The following is a 14163-nucleotide window of genomic DNA, read 5'->3' on the forward strand; positions in this document are numbered from 1 at the left end:
TAAGTGTAGCCCGAGGCACTGCTGGGTAGAGGTAATGCTGGATGGTAATGGAAGTGGGAGAATATGTTCCTGCAGCACCAAGGGGCAGGGGGCATCGTTTGCCTGCAGCCTACGATGACGTGGAGCTGCTCAGGGTCTTGTTTGGAAACCAGTTACAGCCCAGCCTGTGTCAGTGCTTGGGTAAAATAATAAATAACAACACTCCCACCCACCCCAGCTTTCTAGACTTGCATATTCAGCTTCTGTAATTCAGAGTCTTGGTGAGACATCCAGGAGCAGCTGTACTTGTCCTGCCCGTGAACCATCTGCCTGTCAGTGCTGCAGAGGTGGTGTTGCTGATTTGCAGAGTGCCTACATTGTGTCTAAGTGGTCCCTCAAAGACCATGAGCATGGTTTTGAAATTACTCTCTGTGCCAGGCTCTAAGTTTATGGTGATTTGGCTTTTCCATAATAGATTGAGAGCTCAAGGGCCGTAAGGAGAGTGGGTGGCTGGGATGGCAACGGCTGTGGCTGCCTCAAGATAAGCAAGTCACAGCCCTAAAATTTCTCTTGGAGCTCGAGGTAGTGTGGAGAACTTGTCTTCCTCAGAGGGCTGTACAAACTCAAACACCCCCCCCCTCCCATTTCTGCCTTCATTTTAGGAAAAGAACAGACTTCAAAGTGAGATGAAAAAGACAGTTATTTGTAGTTGTTCACAAGCTGTCTGCTAAAATGGTATGAAATTCCGATGCCACCATTGCAGTGATTTTTCAGGTTAAGAGCTTCCTCACCATAAGGTGGTTCAGGGTATCTTAAGAGGCTCCAGATCTTACAAGGAAGTTCTAAATAGTCACCTCCACCCATCAACTAATCAGCAGTTCCCCATTCCCTTCAAGGACAGAGGTTAATGAACTGAAAGGGAAAAGTGCCTCCAAATGACTGCTGATAAACTTCTGCATGCCCTGAGCCTGGTGACTCATGTTGTTTTTGAAATGAGCACTTAGAGCAGTTTGTCTGGAAGCAGAAGAGGTGCTGAGATGCTGGGAGAGCTCCTCCCGTGCCTCCAGCCAGGTACAAAGTTCACTGTGCAGGCACTGCAAACTGGAGTCAGAGGAGTTTTAAGAGCAGGCATTAATACAGTGGAATGGTGCTGAATAATTAATGACCATTGTTATGCAGGAGGTCTGGAAAATCTTTATTACAGATTTGGATGTGAATTTTAGTACTTCTGGTGGGCTGTGTATTAAGACATGCTTTAACATTATCTGGTAAAAATGTAAGCTCGTTGTTAGGTTGCTAATGTGTGCCTGGGCATGCTTTCCTCCCACCAGCAGGGACTGTGAGGGACTCAGTCACTGCTCAAAGGACAACAGGGGACTAAAAATGCTAAAATTAGAAGAATTTTCTAAATGGAAATACTGCTGCCCTCCACCCCTTCTGCACTCCCTCCCAGTGGCTATTTCTCTGCCTCAACAGGGAGTTGCTCAGGATGTTCTCAGATGTTGTCTCTGTGAGCACAGGGGTCAGGCACAGGAGTATTTGCACATATCTCAGTGTGGCATGGAGGATTTGAGTGTGTATGGGAGCTGTAAACACTGAAAGCCCTGTTAGCAAATAGATATTAAAAATAGTTACTGCTATGTTGTGTTATAATATGTCAAATGGATGCTCTTGTACCTGCTCCTGGGGCATCAGGATTGGGCTTACAGCTGGTCTGGCAGGTCATTTAATGATAACCCTGGATACAGTTTTAATGATACTCTGGATACAGTTCCCTCCTTCCCCCAAGCTACAGCCTGTCTGTTTAGGCAGGGAATTGGTTCAGCACAGTAAGCAAAGTGACCTGAAAAGTCAAGTTAAAATCCTTCCCTGGGTTCTTGCATCCCAGCCAGATGTTGGCCAGTCCTTGGGTTATGGGGTCATGAAGTTTTTTTATTTCCAGTTCCTCTTTTGCACCAGTTTAAGCAAATATGAAGTCTTATTTATAACTTCTGTTGTAGGCAAACATGCAATGACTGGTCTTCCTACAACTTTTCTCAGTAACTTGCCACTTGCTGACCTTTTGATCTCATTTGTTAGTTTTGCTGAATGTGTTTCACTGCCAACGGCTGCAGCTGAGCTCAGCACCCCACAGAAAGCAACACCCATCTCTTAGTTCTGTACTTTTCCACCCTGGTGCACACAAGTATTATGTCTTTACTCCTGCCATGTTTTTACCTGGATACAATTTTATGCAGTTTTTTTTTAATTTCCAGCATTCCTTCTGCTTGAGACAGTCAGTTGCACTGAGGCTGTGTGGGGATTTGTGCATGGACATGTGTAGGATAAGAGACCTGGAAGGAGTAGTCAGGTCCTCAGGTGTTGTATTCAGGTGTATCTAATGGCCTTTGCCATAAATTAGGCACAAGTCAAACCTCTTTGCAAAATGAGCCTTTCTCTGTGCTCTCTTCCATCCCCACCTAGGATGAATCGGTGCAGCCATTAATGCAGCCAAGTAAAATCCATGTCCTCCTCTTGGTTCTCCATGGAGGGAACATCCTGGACTCAGGAAGTGGTGACCAGAGCTCCAAACAAGGGGATGTCAACACCATCACAACAGTGTTTGACACAGTGATGAGGGTGCATTACCCAGCTGCTCTTGGCCACATTGCCATCAAGCTTGTCCCCTGCCCAGCCATCTGCTCCGAAGCATTTTCCCTGGTGTCCAGGTAAATTGATGCTACTTTGTCAGGGAGGGACACATCTACAATTTCACTCTTGTTTTTGGGGTAGGTGGGTGGGGGGTATTTGGCTTTTTTTTTGTTCGTTTGTTTTGGGGTTTGTTTTGTTTTTTTGGTTTGTTGTTTTTGTTTGTTTGTTTTGGGGGTTGGTTTGTTTTATTTGTTTCCCTAAAATGTTCTGCATGTGTTATGGAAAGCTCTGACCATGCTTTGAGGATGCACTTATTAATGTACCAGCAAGGCATTCAGTCTCAATTTCATACTGTGCTGCAGTGAATACAGGAATCATGCAGCACAAGTTCTGAGATTGATTTATTCTAATTAATCCAATAAATACTAAGGATTTAATTCCTTGTCTGAGGGTTGTTCTGCCAGTTGTAAGTATGTTGTCCTTGAAGATTTACATTTGATGGGAGGGAAAGATTTATTAAGCTCTCACCCATTCACAGAGGAATAAATGGCCTTTCTGTCTTGAGGGTTTTTTTTTAATGAACCACAACACTGACTTTACTGTCTGCAAATTGTTTTCCCCACCTTTTATGTTAGGCTGAGTATTTCCAATGTCTCTTGCCCTTTCCAGCCTCAGCCCATACAGTTATGATGAAGGCTGCCTGTCCAACAGCCAGGACCACATTCCCCTCGCTGCACTCCCTCTGTTGGCAACATCCTCCCCTCAGTACCAAGAAGCAGTGGCCACAGTCATTGTCAGAGCCAACCAGGCCTACAGTGAGTTCATCAGATCCCAGGAGGGCACGTCATTCAATGGCCAGGTGAGCCAGGGGCTGTTTATGAACACAGTGAGGGGAACAGCAAGAGAAGCAATTTCCTTCTGAAACTCTCTTTGCCATTAATCTCTCAGGAGGGATGGAAACATGACAGTGCTGAGCTGCAGTAAGAAAGTGTTGTGCTTTCCATTTCTTTCTTTCTGAGAGAGAGATTATTGCTTATGTTCTGTCTTGAACCTTTGGGATTCAAAGCAAAGCCTGAGTTTGTGTTCAGAAATGGAACTACAAAGCTGTGAAGTTAATCAATTTTCAGCGTGACACACCTTTCTGAAGCAGGAATGCTACTTTTGTTACTAAACACATGGTCTCTTCTCCACTGCAAACCACGACTGTTTAAGCATTCCTGTCCTGAATGGACCTTCAGCAGCTCGTGCTGGAGCTGTCACAGCAGTGGGTTTATTTTTTGAGGCTGTGCAGCTGCTGCACCCCGTAAAAGACCATGACTGAGCTTCCCACCTCTGAGCAAAGGGACTTTCCAGCCACGAGGGCAGAGACATTGGACTGGCTGTCACATTCCTCTGCTGTGGTGTGATTTATCCACCCTGAGCTTCTTCCCAGCCAGTGCTGTACCCAGGACCCAGCCAGCCCTCTGCTACCCAGTGGTGCTTTACTGTGCCTGTCTGCTCAGTACCCTTGGAAGCAGGACAGTGTTACCCCTCAGGATACTAATGGGCAGAAGCACAGGGAAGCTTCCCTAAAGTAGCACAGACAACTGGCAAGGGAGGAATCCAGCTTTGTTTTCCTGAGGCTGGAGTAAGCCGTGGGATCAGGACTCTGTGTTGGTCTCCCTGTGTTCTAGTTGGTTGGTGGGGACAGCCAGGGCACATCAGCCGTGTGAAATAATGGGAGTCTGCAGGCTCTGATGGATATTCATTGAGTAGTTTTCCTGGTGAAAGCACTGGGCATTCTGTTATTCCAGCTTGTGTAGGTGTAATCCAGCATCCATCTACCTGTCAGCTTGGAGCTGAAGTGGTGCTTTTGTTTTATTTCCTTTTTATTTCTTCCTCCTCTCCTCTCCTGCTTTTGTTGCCTTTCTCAGGTCTGCTTGGTAGGGGACTGTGTTGGAGGAATCCTGGGATTTGATGCCTTATGCTACAGCAATCAGACCGTGTCCGAGAGCCAGAACAGCAGCCGGCGAGGAAGTGTTGTGAGTGTCCAGGTAATGCTGGCTCCCAGTGGCTACTGGGAACAGGTCTGCTGGCCAGAGCACCTCCATGGCTCCTGCTTTTAGTAAGGATCTTCTCCCAAAAAAACAGAGACTTGATTCCTTACCAATGGCAGATGTGTGCATGTGTGTCACAGTTTGGGTGCGTTTGCTCTGAACAGGGATGTTTCACCCTCTGGTGGGAAGCAACACCCACACCCTCAGAAGGTGGTTTGGCCTGAGGTACTGTATTGTCCTCAACTGGATCTTAGGGTAGATGGGGAAAGGAGGTTGGAAGGAGAAGGTTATAGTGTCAGTCTATTCCTGATTCAGCTGTTAGAGTGCCAAATCTATATATTTCAAATCCCAGGATACGGACCTTCTGTCTCCTGGAATAACGGTGAACAACAGCTATTGTTCCAGTGGCTCTAATCTGGAAGCCAGCAGACACCTCAGCAGGAGCAACATTGACATTCCTCGTAGCAACGGAGAAGATCCAAAGAAGCAGCTGCCACGGAAAAGGAGTGATTCATCAACCTATGAACTGGACACGATAAAGCAGCATCAAGCCTTTCTCTCAAGGTAAGATTTAAGACTTGGAAGGAACAGAACCAGCAATATTCTGGAGCTGAGGCTGCTGCATCTGTGAAGCCTGAATGTTGCTCTGTCATCCTGCGATAAGCAAGGTGGAGGAAAACATTTAATTTAATTTAGATTAGAGGGGTATTGATTCCAGTGTGTTGTATATGCAAAAAAATTAACAGCTTTCTTACTGAGTAGCACTGAGAGAATCCAGCTTCTTTACTGCATCCATAATTCAATGGCACGAAGCCCTTCGTGCTGTTGTGTGACAGCCAAGGCTGTCAGGGAGCTGCTTCTCTGCTGTGCTGCGAGTGTGGGATGGGGGTCATAAAGCAAATGTAGAAATCGTGCGAGCGGAGTCGGTGAAGCAGAACTGGGAATCCAGCATTGGATTAATTTTAAAACATCTCTGAAGCCTGATTTTGAGCTATTCTGTCCCCTGCCAGGGCTGCTCCATTGCACCAAGGACGTGTTTCAAATTTGTTACTCAACTGTTGACGCCCCTGATATCACATTCCTAAGCTTCTTCAAATGGACCTTCAGAAATGTATCCGTTAACATAACCAATGGAATTTTAATAGCAGCCTTTCCATGGCCACTGGTAGTTCAGGGATTACTTCTGTAAGCCCAGAGGATTTTTCTGACTGAATCATCTTCTTCAACCTGTGGAACTAGACAGACCAGACTTTTTTCCTCCAGCAGGCCTGTAGGAACTGCAATAAATATCCTCTTAATCCCTCTTCCCCCACATCCCAGGAACTGGGGAGCAATGTCCCCCCACAGCGAACACATTGCCTGCATTGCAGCTGTGTCCAAGGCTGCTCATTTTTCCTTGTGCTGAGCTGGAGGCTTCTCCTGCATTTTCCCCCCTCCTTCGCTACTTGGAATCATTGTTTCAGCACAGGGATTCGTGTTGTCCTGCCATGTCAGGGGCCTTTTGTAAATGATTTATAGGAGAGAGAAGGTATCAAAGTGAATGTTGTTGGTGCACAGAGATACAATATTCGGAAAGACAGCTGCATTTACAAAAATCACAATAAGCTTCCTGGCTATTTCCAGCAGGTTAATGAGAGGCAAACAGGCTCTTGGTCTTACCTCCCCAAAACAGCCTCCTGTACTACAGGAGAAAATATGAGTCGTGCAAAAATGTGCTCATTCTCCTTCTTGTTATTGACCTCAGGGGCACAGACTCAGTTAATGGAAGTGAGCTGGCGTCTTGATGCAGTTTTACACCTATTTTAGAATAAGTGCTGGGCCTGACATGGATAATGGATTGCACAGTTTTATTTTCCAAATTGCTTTGTGCTGATCCTTCGTGCTCCATCTCTGAATGATTGTGCCTGCTCCCAATATGAAGTACTTGTGGGTCCCTGGCAAAAGCTGTCAGTATTCAGTGGGCTGATGGATTGGTGCATCTGTACTTCTTTAGAGATTTAAATCTTTTTAAATCTCCTTTTAGACCTTCGGTTTAAAATTAGTCTCTTCCCGGAGCTCAAGAGCAGGATTCCCTCAGGGAAAGGGGCAGGTTGAAGCTGCTGTATGAGCTCTCTCCCTGGTGCAGGGAAGGTCGGGGAGCAGGGATTCACCTCATCCCCTCCTGCATGTCCCACACCAATCCTGGACCTTGTGCTCACAGCCATTGGTACAGAGCAGCACCTTCCTCAGCAGAAAGTCCTGTCAGCTTCTGTCACTAAGGAATGATTTTTCCCATACAAAACCCAAGCCCTGATGTGACGTGGCTTCGGGCAGGAGATTGGCAGAACAGAGCCAAGTTTCCCTAATGGGCTCGGCAGACGGTCAGCCTGGCACACAGGGACCTTTCTGTCCGTGCCCACTGCAGATTCCAGCCTGTGCCAAAGACACTCATTTTTATTCATGTATCAGACCTACCCACTTCTCTGGGATAATGCCCAGCAAGCCAGAGCAGCATCTGGAGATTACAATCACACATTTATTTTTAAATTCAGTCCTTCTGCGCAACTACATTATTTCTGGCTGTGCTGTACTTGTATTATTGTAAATGAGTTGGTTTGCTTCTGAAATCCATAAGCTCTTGTTTAATTAATGCACACAGTACATCTGCTGCTTTTTAAAGGGAGAACAGGGCACTGTAGGTTGTTTGGAGCATGACAGATTCTGAGTTCCCCTTGGCTCTCATTTCTTTTGATTGCTGAAAAGACTATCAAGTTCGCAGCAAAAGGAGAGAACTCTCCAAATTGCTTAGTGCTGTAAGTGCTCCCATTCTTCCCTTCCTCAGGAAGAGATGCTGTGGGAAGCCAGGTGGGATACACCAAAGACACCTTGTACCCATCCTGCCATAACACATTTGCCATCGGAATAGTCTTTCCTTTGTGCCTTTGTTGGAATCCTGCTGCTGTTGCCTTGCCTTCTGCAAACCTGACCGTGTTCTAAGTGACTTTGCATTCCTCACACACAGCAAACTTGCTGCGTTGCAGTCTTGTTAGCAAAAGTAATTTAAGCTCCACTGAAGGTGGCTTGTTTTAGCCGTGTTTGAGTGTCGTACATCTCGGCACTGCCATCTCAGGGAAGATCGTTTGCATCCCAGAAATGGGAACATGCTCGTTTTCGCTGTCACTGCTGTAACCCCCTGTTCCTCTCGCTTTTGACATCACTGTTTTGACTTCCCATGATCTGTGTGTCTGGCATAAGCGAGCTTATCATCTCCCTGTGGTTGGGAAGCGGGAGAGCCGTGCATGTGCCTGTGTGCAGCTCCAGAGGATACATGACAGCGCAGCAGGAGCAGACGGCGCTTCAGCATCCCTTGGGAATGGCGTTCGGCAGAGGAGCTGTCTCTGGGATGATGCGTTATTTGCTATAGCAGGAAAACAAAGTCTGGGTGAAACCTGGGTTTCTTCTCAAAAGTGTGAGCTTTTCCAGCTGCTCATTGCCTGACTGGAGGATGTGTGTGAGCAACCACTCCGGTGCTGGGGATGGTGGGGAGGGAACAGCCCAGTTCCAGTGAGCACAGCAGAGCTGGGGTGTCCCTGCCCTCAGAAATGGCCTTGATGAGCAAGTGCTGTTGCATGTGAGGACACAGCAAGTGCTGCTCACCACCTGGGGCTTTGACTTGGGGCCACAGAGCCGGCAGGAGATTTGTTGGATTTGTGTCAGTCCTGATTCCGGGCCAGTAAACCTTTTATCCAACCCAACTGTTGTGATATCCATTTACCCTACATATTTTATAGAACCCGTTCTGATGGTTTTTAAAGTGCTTGCAAACGCCCTGTTAAGGCACTGCTGCTACTCTGTCTTCAACTCCCTGCTTCTAATTACAATGAGATAACCTAGTGTGGCTGCCATTGGAATCTGCACAACCTGGAGAGCAAAGGAAATTGCAGCTTAGTGCTTTTGGGTGGTAAGAGAGGAGTCTCAGAAACTGCTTTGTGAATGACGTTATTGGTGTTACACACCTGAGCTTTCACAATTCCACATCTAGATTGCAAAGAACCAACTCTCCCTAACGCAGGGGTGGATTCCCAGATCCATCTAAGTGCTCCTGCTGCTTCTTCTGAGTGTCCAGGGGAAACGTGAATTTAAATCTCTGTGTTAAACCTGTGTATTGCCCAGCCTGCATCACATACTTGTTGGAGTTTTGCAACAGATTTGAAACCTGAGAGAGGGGAGGGGAAACTGGGCATGTTTTATGTAGTTATTCTTTGTAAATTCAGTTACTTGGAGTTGTTAGGCTGAGGTTGAGAGGTAGTTTGGTAATAACTTGACAGATATGGCTTCATGGGCAGAAGAGAAGTGGGAGAGTCCTGGTCGCAGGATAAATACGATTTACCACATGGCCACTGAGTGAATTACCCCGAATTCTCATTCCCAGTGAGTGCCATCCACACTCTGTGGTGCAAACTTGATGCACGAAGGTATCAGAAATCCTCCTGCAGATTTTGATGTTTCTTCTTCTCTTTTCCCTTCTTTTTTTTTTTTTTTTTATTTTCAATCCAATAACATTTGTCCAACTGCTTCCACGAGGTAGAAATGAGTGAGCACAGCTTTCCATAACATTTGAGAATGAGGTGAAGGAACAGCCAGAAAGCACAGCAGTAATGTGTGTCATGGAGTGAATCACTGTAAACCTGCTTTTTCCCTGCTACTCTAGTAATTTTAGCTTGTCGGTTGTTTTCTCTTGCAAATAAGTGTCCTACTAGCAGCAACCAAGATTTGGACTCCTCAAAGGAAAAATATTTTGAGGATATAGTGTGTAAATGAACCCACTAGAAGCTTGGATTTGTACAGTGATGCTGGAGAAATGGGGTCATTGTGGGTTGATTAGCACAGTTCCTTCACTGAAGAGATAGAAATTATATTCACTGTCAATCACTAATCCAGGCTTTACTTATGAAAACACAGCACGAATGAAATTCTGACTTTATTTTCTTGTCCCAGTTTACATTCTAGTGTTCTGAGAAACGACCCCGGATCCAGGCGATCGAGTAGCTCCACTATGCTGGATGGAGGAAATATTGGGAAGTTTGAATTTGAGATCACAGACTTCTTCCTCTTTGGTTCTCCCTTGGGCCTGGTTCTTGCACTGAGAAAAACTGTAATTCCAGCTCTTGACAGTAAGTTCTGGTGCGAACTGCTGAGCTCCCTTAGTGGATGGTGGATGCAGGAATTTGGTTAAACCCAAACATTCCTCTGTAATATTTATGCACTGTAAGGAAGCAGATCACTCTGTGCTCTGGCCAGTACTGATTATACTGTTTATTTGCATTGTATTTCCAGGCATTAAAAATACTGGACAATTCTTGAGTCTATAAATAATGAATAAATTGTTTCAGTTGACTAAACTGTGAGATGAGGGAGATGATAAATCCTTAGCACTTTCTTTAACCCAACAGTTGTCCTTTTTACACACAAATGTTTACAATATTCTAACTAATAATCTTTTGATACTTGAGTTGGCTTTTTTTTTTCTTCTTCATCTTTTTAGTCTTTCAGCTCAGACCAGCTTGTCAGCAGGTCTATAACCTGTTCCACCCTGCAGACCCATCTGCTTCACGCCTCGAGCCTCTTCTGGAGAAGAAGTTCTACCTTTTGCCCCCCTTTAATATTCCCCGGTACCAGAGGTTCCCACTGGGTGATGGCAATTCTGCTGTTTTGGGTAAGTCACTCTGGGGCCATATTTGCTGTTTAAAGGGCCATATCCGCATTTTACATGAAGTTATCAAAGCATTTGGCCCTGCAGCATTAGCCTTGTTCCTGGTTTACCAGAAAAGGAGTTTTCTTCCAACAAAATCAGTGCCTTGTGTCCCTCATGCCCTTTGTTTGTCACACAAGGGCCTTCAGCTGCTGAGAGCCACAATGAGGTGACCTCTCTGTGAAGGTCCCTGTTTTACACCAAAGCTGGTGCTTGTGACTGGGACTGAGGGAAACAGGATTAACTCAGCAGAGTTTAGGACTTCAATGCTTGGAGGGCCAGTGAAGACTGGAAGGCACCAAGAAAACAATGAGATGATGAGATGATTTCTTTGGTTCCATCCTGTGCTTTTTTATAGGACAGGCTCCTGCAGGTCAGTGGGCTGGTGACAGTGCCTTGCCCTTCCCACCATGCCAATGAGACATTATGTCTTCCTAGGAAACCTAGATTTCCTCTGCTGTCTGTGGCCTCCTCACTTGCTCTGCCCCAACTGCAGCTGTAATAAGGTCCAAAACACTTGTGTTCATGCCTTTCCTGACCATGCCCTGCCTCAGCTCCCATTTCATCAGTGCTCTTGCAGTTGGTCTAGTAAAATAAATTCTGTTTCCTGCCATCCTAACCTCCCTTCTGTGCTTGGACTCTCAAAGGCTCTTGATATTTCAGTGCAGGCTCTCATTGCAAGGAGCTCTCAGGGAAGCTCAACACTGTGCAGAACTAAATTTGACTTTTTTGCTTACCTAAAGCTTTAGTTCCCTGCAGGGGCCAGGACTTTGGGACAATTGCAAGAACAGTTCACCATAATTTTTTCCCTGGATAGAGGTCGTTAGTCTGTGACTGATTAAATTGCAACTAAGAGTCACTACTGTAAAACTAGACTTAAAACACACAAGAAATCCTGCCAGCAAACTAGAGGAGAAAAACAAAGCCACCAGCTAGAAAGTTTGGGATTTGGTGGTTGTTTTTCCCCAAGCTCTGTAGGGAGCATTCCATTTGTTTAATACTTTAATCGTGCAGGACTAAATGAAGAAGACTCTTATGTTTATAGCTGAATAATTCTGGTCACACTATGCATCATCTTAAAATTGAATATCTTCTGTGTATCAGTGTCTTTAAAGGTTGTAATTGCTGAATCCTGAGGTCTGAGTTGTTAAACAGGCACAAACTAAACCCCATGTTTAAAAAAGCAACTAAAATACTTTCTGCAGGCCCCACTCACTTGTCAGATTTAGCAAAGATCTTGCTGCAACACTTCTCAAAAATGGATCCACCCACAGTTACATTTGTACCCAGACCAGTTACAACAACTCAGGGAATCTATAGCAACTTGAAAAGCAATTTGCTTTTTGGGTGTATTCTGCTGCAAGGGGCTGCTTAAAAAAATTATGCCTGAACATCTTACTTTGTTTCTCTTAAATAATACCTTCCCAAGCCTGTGTTCTCACTGAACCCAGAGGCAGAGGCCCCACTGACACTAAGCAGCCTGTGTTCTGGTTATCATTCTGTGCAGCAGCAGGGATTTTAGTAGAATGCTGTGTCTGCCTGGACCTCTGAGTTGGCTGTGTTTGGAGGGACACTTGTTATGTGACAGAGAAGAGTTAAACAGCAATTAGCTCAACTTAGGAGAGGGGCAGAGCAGTTGCAAAACCTTCTCCAGGTTTGAGCCTGGTTATTTTAAGAGACACTGCTCTACCTTAATGAATAAAAGTGACAAAAACCAACTTAAAATTCATTTCCTGTAAGACAAAGCCTCTTCATTTGCTTATCATAAAGGAACAGGCTATTCCTTCCCATCGGGGTCCAAATTTCAGTGTGATGTACACATTACCCAGAAGGACTGACCATGATTCACCACGCCACTACTGAAGTTGTGTTCACTGTAGGGCGCTTCAGAAAAGTTAATTGCTGCTATAATTAAGCTGTATGTTTTGTTGATCACGTAAAATTCAGGTGCTCCATTATAATTAGTTCCGTACCAAACCTTCTGTAACACTGCTCATGCACATCTACTCATGCAGGTAGTTTTTTTTTTTAAAGTCCACAATTCAGAAATCTTCTTAGACTGTTTTTTTCTCCCCCGTTTTCCCATCTGTACTAAATGCTGGTCTCTGTTTCATTTCAGTGAATTTGCAGAGTAAAATCAAACTCACATTCCTAGTTATTCCTGTGCTTTGCACTATGTAGGCTGTGAGTCTGATTCTCCCATTACATGTTTTTTTCCCCTCATAGTAAAAAGATTTCTCTGGATCTGCTGGGTATTTGTGGATTTGGCTCATTGGAGAAGCGGGTTAAGAGGACTCCCTTTTGTTGTTGAAATGCCATTGTTGTGTTCTCCTCTGCTCCCAGTTAATCTCTGATGTGAGTCTGTTTGGAAAGTCACCCCTGTTTTGTTTCTTTTACTCTATTTGGAGGTTGTCTGTTCATTGAAGACTCGTAGTTAAGTGCTGGGGTGTAACTTTTGTATGTTTAACACTTTGTGGCTGCATGTCTGTTGTTCTTTGTCTTTCTGTTATGTTTTTTTTTCCCCATCTGCTTCCAGTTGAGACAATCCAGAACAATCCCATCCTCCTCATGGAAAGTAGCCCTCTGGGTGCTCTCCAGCACCAGGACAGCTTCATGGAAACAAGTATCCCCGTTCCCGTACTGAATTGGCAAGATGTTTCCAATAAAAGTGCTGGTTTTGCTGAGTGTGTGTAATCTACACTTTTGTATTGTCTGTGGTGTTGGGTTCTTGGGGTGTTTCTTGGAGATCATACTGTTGCCTCCTGGGGTTGAAATCCTCATGCTGTGTCTCGGGCTGTGCCGCATGAAATAACCAGTTGGGATCACGCTTGGGGCTGGGAGACCCACCGTGGAAACAGCAGGCTGGGATTACAGACTGTCCCGTGCTGGTGTTGATGCTGAAGGGGAGCTGCTGTCCCTGGTGGCCCTGCTTGTGTGGTACTCACATGGGCAGATCCCTTGGGAAAGGGTTGTCAGCAGTCACCATGTTGCACCATGCCCAGAAGTCCAATTAGTGCCCGTGTCACACCAGATTTTGTCCCTTTGAGTCTTTCATGTTTGGACACTCCTCATGGCTCCGCCCAACACAGTGACTGAGGCTTTCGGATCCCAGGGTGGCTCTATGTGTTGGCTTTTTTAAATTAATTTCTCGTCTTCTGCCTTAAAAGCAAAGTTTGATGTGTTTGTTTTGCCTTATCTTCCATCGCAAATGCTGCATGGCCTTGTTTATTCTGGTTGTGGCTGGTGCTGCATCTTCAGTTTTGATGAGACTTGACTTTGGTTTGGTTTCTTCTCCCCTTTGTGTCTTACTTGCCCCTTCTCATCCCTTTCTTGTTTTGCATCGAGAGCTGGGTTTGCTGCCCTGTTGTCTTTAACAAGCTGATCCTGTGGGATGTTATGTGGTCATACAGGATGGCAACGCTTCTGGCCATCCCTCATCGTCTCTCCCTTTGTCTCTTGAAGGTGCAGATGATTTTTGGGTGTGCACTTGCCACGTTGCCTGTGCTGTGAGGTTCTGTTACCAAGCAGAGGGAAAAGATCTGGTACTATTAATTAATCACTTTGGAGGTCATTAATGAAATGCCATTTAGCTGTCAGCTGATATTGCCTGTGGTCAGGACAGAGAAGCATCCCTTGCCTGTGGCGGGGGAGTTAGAATTAGGTGATCTTTGAAGTCCCTTCCAACCCAAACCATTCTAGGATTTGATGATTCTCTGCTCTTTACCTTGTGTGTCAAGAGCACAGTGTGGCCAAGCAGTGCTTGGCTTGATGGTGGCAAGTGCTGAA

The 14163-nt window shown here is 45.4% G+C and overlaps 1 protein-coding gene across 2 annotated transcripts in view; it reads left to right on the forward strand.

Moving 5' to 3' along the window:
- Nucleotides 1–14163, forward strand: part of PITPNM2 (phosphatidylinositol transfer protein membrane associated 2) — a 126783-nt gene that overhangs the window by 94011 nt on the left and 18609 nt on the right. For both annotated transcript variants that reach the window (XM_027652302.1, XM_027652301.1), the window contains 7 exons: nucleotides 2443–2687; nucleotides 3280–3469; nucleotides 4524–4643; nucleotides 4999–5210; nucleotides 9624–9799; nucleotides 10171–10341; nucleotides 12914–13063. In XM_027652302.1, coding sequence (XP_027508103.1) covers nucleotides 2443–2687; nucleotides 3280–3469; nucleotides 4524–4643; nucleotides 4999–5210; nucleotides 9624–9799; nucleotides 10171–10341; nucleotides 12914–13063 — 1264 coding nt within the window. The remainder of the gene's footprint in view (nucleotides 1–2442; nucleotides 2688–3279; nucleotides 3470–4523; nucleotides 4644–4998; nucleotides 5211–9623; nucleotides 9800–10170; nucleotides 10342–12913; nucleotides 13064–14163) is intronic.

The sequence above is a fragment of the Corapipo altera genome, unplaced genomic scaffold (assembly GCF_003945725.1).
Source record: "Corapipo altera isolate COAL_440 unplaced genomic scaffold, ASM394572v1 67, whole genome shotgun sequence".
Classification (NCBI taxonomy): Eukaryota; Metazoa; Chordata; class Aves; order Passeriformes; family Pipridae; genus Corapipo; species Corapipo altera.